The following is an 8,653-nucleotide window of genomic DNA, read 5'->3' as shown; positions in this document are numbered from 1 at the left end:
CGAGACCAGCCTGGTCTACAGAGCTAGTTCCAGGACAGGCTCCAAAGCCACAGAGAAACCCTGTCTCGAAAAACTAAAAAAAAAAAAAAAAAACAGTCCATAAGTAAACCCAGCAAGGGTTTACCAATTTGTCATTTAAGACATCCCAATATCTGAAACTCAGCCATTTGTCCAAGCTAATCTCAGCTTCTAAATTCCACTTGCCTAGGCTTGTGCTAGCTGCACCGACACCTGCCTCCATTCCCTTTCCCTGCCCTTGCCTAGACTACATACTTCTTTATGGGGCATTCCAGACCCAGATCTTCTTCTTCCTGTGACCTGCTAGTGGCATCTGCTCCTCTGTAAATGAGGCACCATCCAGGATTCTCCTTATAGGTCTTTGCATGTGTGACCTTCCAAGCTCCATTCAGTTCCCACGGGTCATAAGACATTGTTCACCTGGACTGATACACCTCTAATTTTGACTGGTTGAAACTGTAGCAACTGGAGACTACCTGCTCAAAGCACATTCCCAGGCTCTCAGCAAACTACCTCCTATTCAAAAGTGTTCCCAGGCACATACAAAGCAATCCCTAATGACACCAGGAACATGGTAAACAACCTGGCCCCAGACTATTTCCAAACTAATCACCTACTGTGTCAGCCTTTACGCCTCTGCACAGCTAATCTACTCAATGCACAAGATCACTTGGCTGCTACACAATGGTGCAGTCAGATACCCACCCCCTGCTCTCAGGGGCTATCCAGGCCTTCACCACCCTTCAGAGCTATTCACTTTTGTTCTTTGACTCATGGTCTCTCACTGACCTAGAGTCAAAGAGTAGGCCAGTCTGGCTGGTCTGAGAACCCATTTCTACCTCTCCAGTATGGGATTACAACCATATACCACACCTGACTTTTTTAATATTTAAAAATTACTTTATGCCAAGTGATGGGGGGGACACACACCTTTAATCCCAGCACTCAGGAGGCAGCAAGACGGATATCTGAGTTCAAGGCAAGCCTGGTCTACAGAGCAAGTTCCAGGACAGTCAGAGCTACAAAGAGAAAGCCTGTCTTGAAAACAACAATAATATTTATTCATTCGTATGTGTGCATGTATACCCATGCATGCCACAGCACATGTGTAGAGGTCAGAGGACAGCTTGTAGGATCCAGTTCTCTTTCCGTTATTTAGGTCCCAGGGATCAAACTCAGGTTGTCAGGCTCGGCAGCAAGCATCTTTTATCTGCTGAGCCATCTCACCAGCTCCATACCTGGCTTTTAATATGGGTTCTGAGACTCCACTCAAGTCTCCATACTTGTTTAACAAACACTTTACCAATCTTAGCCATCTCCCCAGTCCCGTGCCTCACGAGCTCTTTAGTGTCTGAGCTGTCTCCTCAGTCCTATGTAGCCACCTTCAACCCTTCCATTGCCTCCATGAATGTCCATATTTCATGAGGATTGTGATCAACAAATTTAGATGGCACCATGTGTTTTTTCCCTTTATATTTCCTATACTGTAAAAAAAATAGTTATGCACACAATAGACATTAGATGAAACTAATCTTGGCTCCATGTTAGTCATCCTCAGGCAAGATGAAAATTGACAGCCATCCAGGTCACTGAACAGTGCAACTATGAGGTAGAGGGAGCACTAGCATACCTAAAGTTGACAAGGCTATCCTGAAACAAAAATCAACACAACATGGCAGCAGTTAAGTTTGTTCCAGGACAGCCTTAAATAGTGTGAGACCCTGTCTCAACCAGTCCCCCTCTTAAAAGCCATTTGAATGTATAGCCAAAATTAACATTTTGAAACACAATAGTAGCTAACAAAGGGTCAAACAAAGGATTAGCTAGGAGATTAAAGACAGATTTTCATTCTCTGATTAGTATTTAGCTCCTGGCATCAGGCCAGGAAGGAGAACATGTATTAGCACAACTCTAAAGACATAAATTCCCCCCACATACATAACATGCACCCGAGTATTCTGCAGGTGGGCACAACAGTACATGTGAGAGAGCCAGGACCCCCAATCTTGCAGAGATACCAAAACAAGAAGATAGGACGTTCTCCAGACACCCTGCAGAGAAAGGGTCATGGCAACCGCTGCCAGGCAGCAGCCCCTACAATATCAGACTTCTCATGATCAGCAAACACTTGAGGATCCTGGACCCGCCCACCCAGAAACACCCAACTCACTTGCCAAGAATAACAAAAGGCTATTTAAAAACTACAGTGTAGGGGCTGAGAAATGGCTCAGTCCTGAAGAGCACTGGCTGTTCTTCCAGAGGACTGAGGTTTAATTCCCACCACCTACAAGGAGTTCACAACCATATATATGCCTAGTGCCAGGGAATCTGAAGGCCTCTTCTAGCCTGAGGGCACCAGGTACAGATATATACATGAAGACAATGTACCCAGACACTTAAAATAAAAGGAAATAAAACCACAACCTAAACTCATGAAACAGTGGTCTGAACAAATTGTGACCTAGACTATTTGGTAAGACACTTTTGAACTGAGCTCAGGCAGCAGACTGCTCCCAGGGAAACCTGCCAGTCCAGGAAAAGAAAGGAGCAGTGAGCAGTCCCAGCCAGCTCTGGAGCTATCGAAAGAGGTTTCAAGAAGCGAGCTCTGTTGGGGAGGATTGTTTTAAGGTGTGTTGCATTTGTTTATGCTGCATTTGTTTAACTCTGTGAAGCTGTGATTTTTTTTTTTTTTTTTTTTTTTTTTTTGCCTGTCTAAAACACCTGATGGTCTAATAAAACGCTGAATGGCCTATTGGCTATTTTAAGGCAGGAGGAAGGACAGGCAGGGCTGGCAGGCAGAAAGAGCATATAAAAAAAAGGAGAAACAAGGAAGAAAAGGAGCAAGAGAACAAGGAGAGGAAGACACCGGGGGCCAGCCATCCAGCTACACAGCAAGCCACGGAAGAGAAGTAAAAAAAGGTATACAGAAATAGAGAAAGATAAAAGCCCAGAGGTTTAATTTAAGAAATTAGTCAGGTTAATTTAAGAAAAGCTGGCAAGAAACAAACCAAGATAAGGCGGATGTTTATAAGTAATAATAAAGCCTCTGTGTATATTTAGGAGCTGGGTGGTGGCCCCCCCTAAAAGCCGAAAGAGTAAAACATCACAACAAAACTCCTTTTGACCAAATGCCACTAAACCAAACAATACCATGACTCTGGCAATGCGGTGACTCCTAGAGTTAGGAGAGGGCTCTGCTCCTAACACTGGCCAGGCCAACCAACGTAAAAAAGCACTTTGTGGCCTGCAGTGGCTCTAGCACATATTTCCTAAGAACTGGGCTCCATTGGCCACAGGTCGGCATAGGAATTCTTATTCTACGGCGTGTTTTTCAAAGTAGCAGTCTGTAGTACTCTGGTGAGCATAGGAGAACGGGAGTTGGGGGGCCGAAAAAAGGACAGAGAGCAGCATTCCTGGTTAGTAGACCTAACCCTCCAGCTAGGTCACCACCCTTTTCCAACCCAGCCTGCTGCTGGTGGTAAGATGAGAAGGATGAGCTCCTGACTGGGCCTAGGATTCAGGACAGCTCAGCTCTGGGGCAAAAGGACAAATCAGTTTTTGCTGAGCCACAGAGCAATCTCCTTGCAAACAGTTGAGAACCTTCTCATCCGGTCCCTGTGTGTTCCGCTGTCCTTGAGAGATAAAAATTCATATTCCCCCCACTATTCCCTGAAACCAAAGCCTAGATACCTCTGAGTTTGCTAAGGGCACAAATACAATGCAAATAGACCAGAAGCAAAAGCCAGGACTGCTGCAGCCCTGGTCTAGCACACTATCCTATAAAATAAATGGTCCTTCAAATCACCCCTTTGAACTTATCAATTAATTTAATGCAGGTTTCACACAAATGCCACTATACTCTTGCAGTTAAGCAGACTTTGCTCCTCTTTGCAAACACATTTAAGTAAACAATTTTCAGCATGCCTAATAAGTTACTCCCAAAAAATAACTAAAAGACTGTCAATGTAATGCAAGAGTTGCCAGAAAAAGAAGAGAAAGAATATGTTGTGTGATCTTTTACTCTTTTGGCTTTTTAAGGGTCCCGCCACCCAGCTCCCAAATAAATCTCACACATGGAGATTTATTCTTAAATATAAATGCCCAGCCTTTTCTTAAATTATTCCAACTACCTTTTGCCTCTGGGCTTTTATGTTTCTCTATTTCTATATAACCTTCCATACTTTTTATTCCATGGCTTGCTGTGTAGCTGGGTGGCTGACCCCTGATGTCCTTCTGCTCCTCGTTTGCCTTCTCGTTTCTCCATTTAAACTCTGCCTGCTGGCTCCGCCTATCCTTGCTTCTGCCTTGATATTGGCTGTTCTTTACTAGGACCATCAAGTAGTTTAGACAGGCAAAGAATCACAGCTTCACAATTAATCAAATGCAGAGTAACAAAAGTCACACACTCGAAAATCATATTCCCCAAGAAGAACCTAAAAACAGAAGTAAAGGACAGAGCCCAAATCTAGGTTGTGGCACCAGAGCAGAAAAAATCTGAGAAAATGCTTCTTCATAACCATAAGCCCAAGGCCTAGGGTGAGCTCCAGAGCCTGCCACTCACTACAGACTGCAGGCTGAAATAGGGACATGGACTCTCGGGGCAAGTGACAATGGAGACTCCAGTAGTTAATCCCACAGTTCCACCACACTTCCAACTCCTACACAGAAGGAAATCTATTTTCACTTCCAGACTTAACCAAAAAGTGTGTAACACATAAAACATACAAGACCCTTTCCCTATGACCGCCCACCCAAACTAAGTTGTCTTTGAAGCATCCAAATGGAAAGCAGCATGACCAATGAATAGCAGCCTAAGATGAGATCACATGGAGATCACCAAAGATAAAGATTCACCCTGGGAATAGGAACAGAGTTGTTTTGGGGAGGCAGGAGGATGTCCCCCATATCTTGCCAAAACTCCCTCCCCACCCTGATTTCTGGAAGATACAACTCCAGGCTGGTAGAAGTAAATCCATACCAGGCTATGAACACCATAAACAACTGTCCAGCTGAGCCAGCCTGGTCATATAAATTGGCACCTCCCAAATGCCGAAGCTGGGTCTAGAATGGAAACCTTCTCATTTACAACAATGAACGGAAGGGAACTAGACCTCTAACACACATATGATGTACATTCTGCTAGCAGAGGCCCTGTCTCAGGTCATAGGGACACCTAGGCTCGGGTCCCTTGCTAGTCCTCAGTCCTGCTCTTCCTCCCAGTGCTCAAATAAGCACTCTAAGTAATTCTAAAACCACTGGGCATGGTGGCACACACAGAGGTTAAGAGGATAGCTGTGAGTTCGGGCCAGCCTGGTCTACAAATCCAGTTCCAGAGAGAAACCCTGTCTCAAAAAAAAAAAAAAAAAAGAATCTAAAACCTTAAAGCCCATTTGCTCCATTATTTGATGAGGCAACAAGACCTCATGAGTAATCTGGTACTAGAATAAAACTAAACCAGGTGCCAACGAGAGAGAGAGAGAGAGAAAAATATCTCTAGATACCAAGTTGAATGTTACCGCTAAACACACCCTCCTAGAGAAACTACAAAGTAAATAGAGTCTAAGTAAACTATTTCCACATGGCCAACCTTAAAAACATAGATGGCAGTTCAGCAAGAGTTCTTGCCTAGCAAAGCCTTGAGTCCCATGCCCAGCACAAAGGTTAAAAGAATACATATACACAAGAGTGAAATCTGTACATAAGACTAGGAGCTGTGCACTAGGATGCACCATGTTTAAGAGCAAAAAGCTGGAAATGAACCAGCCCCTCTCAGTAGGACAATGGCATGTGGTAGGCTAGCCTTGGTCAAATACTAAACAGCCGGGCAAAAGAATGCTGGGAGCTAAGATGAACTTATGAACATAATCTATAGAAGAAAAGAAAGCCTCTAAAGACAGCACTAAAAAGGTTCAACAATACACAAAACTAGGCCAGTATGTCTGCATGCATCTTTAATGCCAGCAACTCAGGAGACAAAGAGGTAGATGGATCTCTGAGGTCAAGGCCAGAATGGTCTAAACAGGAATCCAAGCCAGACACTGCCTCAAAATAGAAAAGAAGAAGAAGAAGAAGAAGAAGAAGAAGAAGAAGAAGAAGAAGAAGAAGAAGAAGAAGAAGAAGAAGAAGAAGAAGAAGAAGGAAAGAAAGAAAGAAAAATCATGCAAAACTGAACGATGCCAGGCTGTGGTGCCCCATGCCTTTGATCCCAGCACTAATGAGGCAGAGGCAAGAAGATCTCTGTGAGTGAGGTCAGCTGGTCTACAGAGCGAGTTCCAGAGCAGTCAGGACTACACAAAGAAACCCTATCTCGGGGCTGGAGAGAGGGCTCAGTGTTTAAGAGCACTGACTGTTATTCCAGAGGACATTCCCAGCACCCACACGGCAGTTTATACCTGTCTGTAACTCCAGTCCCAGGGGATATGATACCAATACACATAAAGTAAAGATAAATTATTGAAGAAAAAGAAACCCTGTCCCCAAAAATAAATAAATTAAAAAACTGAATAATATAGCTTAGAACAACAGCAAAGGGTTACAGCAGTGGAGGGGGAGGTGCTGAGGCAACAAGGGGTGTGTGGAGCCAGCAATGGTGGATGTGACCACTGGCTAGGCACTCACTATTTCCTCTAGTCAGGTATCAGACACCTTTTTATCCATTTCAGTGGTTATTCAAGTGTTCTGGGGTTTCTTTAGGGGGGAGCGGGTTTCAAGACAGGGTTTCTCTATGTTGCCTCCCAAGTGCTGTAATTAAAGGCATGAGCCGCCACCACCACCTGGCTTCTTCAACTGTACTTTTTAAAGTCAGATAAAGCCAATTACACAGCAGTGTTTCTCCACCACCATGCAAAACCTGAAACTCAACAGAAACAGTGACCAAGAATTATAAAACTAAAAATTGTAAAAGACAGAACTACTTCCTCACTGCTAGCTTTACACCATAGCATTAAGTTTAAAATAAAATAAAGAAAGCAGTTTATTTACTCCCAAAACATGCTTGTCCTTATGACTAGGACTAGGAGGCCCTGATGCGACACAGTCCACTGTCACAGAGAACATCTGCTTAGCAAGTTTTTTAAACTGGTCACCTAACCCTCTCCTGAAAGGGTTATTCCAGCAACCCAGTCTGTAATGGTTCTGCCAGAACAAGGGCGACTCATGCTTCATTTTAAGGGGATTCACAAGTATTTAACACTTAGTTTTGTGTCTGAAACAAGGTATTTGTCACTGACACTAGAGCCTCCCAGTCAACTCATCACCAGCATTATTTGGCCTACAAAGTTTCCAGAACACCAAACCAGAACGTCTTAATCCACTAAGCATATTAGGCCTCATAAATGGGGTTTCATCACAAGGTTACCTTGTTCTTCACAACAGGAATTAGCCAAAGGGGTTGTTTCTGCACAATTTGTGTAACACAAAATTTATCTTTGGAGTATCCAATAGCTCATGTTCTGCAAAGTATCAAAATTCATAATATATAAACCAGAATGGCTGGGACTCTGGGTTTGTCCCTTTGGACTAAGCCTCCAACTATTCAAACTAAGCTTTCTGGCCACTGTTGCAGTAGGAGATGGCTAAACGGACGTTACTCACATAAAAAAGTCCCTTTTGGACTCACGGCCAGTCCAGTAGCCAGAGAATAACACTGCACCAGACAGGCACCCTCTACCCCGCCCGAGACTCAGAGTATGGATGATACGCGAGCGTAGTCCCGCGCCAGGACCTACTCCGGCCGACCTCAGCGCTCGCTCACCTGGGCCACCCGCCAGGACAGCAAGTCTTGAACCGACACCAAGCGAAGGCGCGCCCTGGCCCTGTCACCGGCCTCATTCCCAACCTTGGCTGTCTCCACTCCTCGTCCCCAGACCTTTCTCCGTGTCCCCCATCCCCCCGACTCATCGGATCCTCTCTGGTCCTATTGCCCGGTTCGTCCAGCGTCCAATCCTCTCTGGTCTCATCCCCCTGCATGTCAGTCCCCTTTCTGTCCCCTCTGTATCATACCTAGTCCAATCTATTCCCTGTCTGTCTCCCTCTGGTCCAATCCTACGACTATTGCGTCCTCCTCTGGTTCCATATCCCGTCCGACCCCGGTTCGTCTCCCTCTGGTCCCATCCCCCGGCTCCCGCACCCGTCCGACATCTCCCGGTCGCGCTCGACAGCAGTCCATGTCCCGTCGGTTCCCCTCTAGTACCAACCCGGAGTCCGATTCGTTCCCCGTTCGTCCCCCTGTAACCCCATCCCCCTGCCCCGGACCCCGCCGCGCCCGCCCACCTAGGCCATAGGCCTTCGCACAGATCCACTGCAGGTTGGCTGCGATCTTGGCCCGCGCCGCGTCGTAGCGGTCCAGCGGCACCAGGTCGGCGCCCTCCGGCGGTGCCTCCATCCTCCTCCAGCCTTCGGCGGCGGGGCGGCCGCCCGCGTCCATCTGCAGACAAAGGCCGCGGCGGCCCGGCCGCAACAAAGACGCCGCCGCCCTCCCGCGCCGCCCGCCCGGGCACACGGCCCTTGCTTCACGGCCGCCGCCGCCACCCAGGCTGCTGCTGCTGCTGCTGCATGTTGCGGGCGCCGAGCCGAGGCCGAGAAGGCGCAGAGCCGGCAGGAAGGCGGCGGCAGGCAAGCGCCGGCCAAGGCAGGC

The 8,653-nt window shown here is 46.6% G+C and overlaps 1 protein-coding gene across 2 annotated transcripts in view; it reads right to left on the bottom strand.

Moving 5' to 3' along the window:
- Positions 1-8,647, bottom strand: part of Camsap1 (calmodulin regulated spectrin associated protein 1) — a 64,450-nt gene extending 55,803 nt beyond the window's left edge. For both annotated transcript variants that reach the window (XM_005346264.3, XM_005346266.3), the window contains exon 1: positions 8,290-8,647. In XM_005346264.3, coding sequence (XP_005346321.1) covers positions 8,290-8,443 — 154 coding nt within the window. In that variant the 5' untranslated portion in view covers positions 8,444-8,647. The remainder of the gene's footprint in view (positions 1-8,289) is intronic.
- Positions 8,648-8,653: the final 6 nt, after the last annotated feature.

Source organism: Microtus ochrogaster, chromosome 4, assembly GCF_000317375.1.
Source record: "Microtus ochrogaster isolate Prairie Vole_2 chromosome 4, MicOch1.0, whole genome shotgun sequence".
Lineage (NCBI taxonomy): Eukaryota > Metazoa > Chordata > Mammalia > Rodentia > Cricetidae > Microtus > Microtus ochrogaster.
The sequence above is the reverse complement of the archived record's forward strand: the minus strand, read 5'-3'. Positions and strand labels throughout refer to the sequence as shown.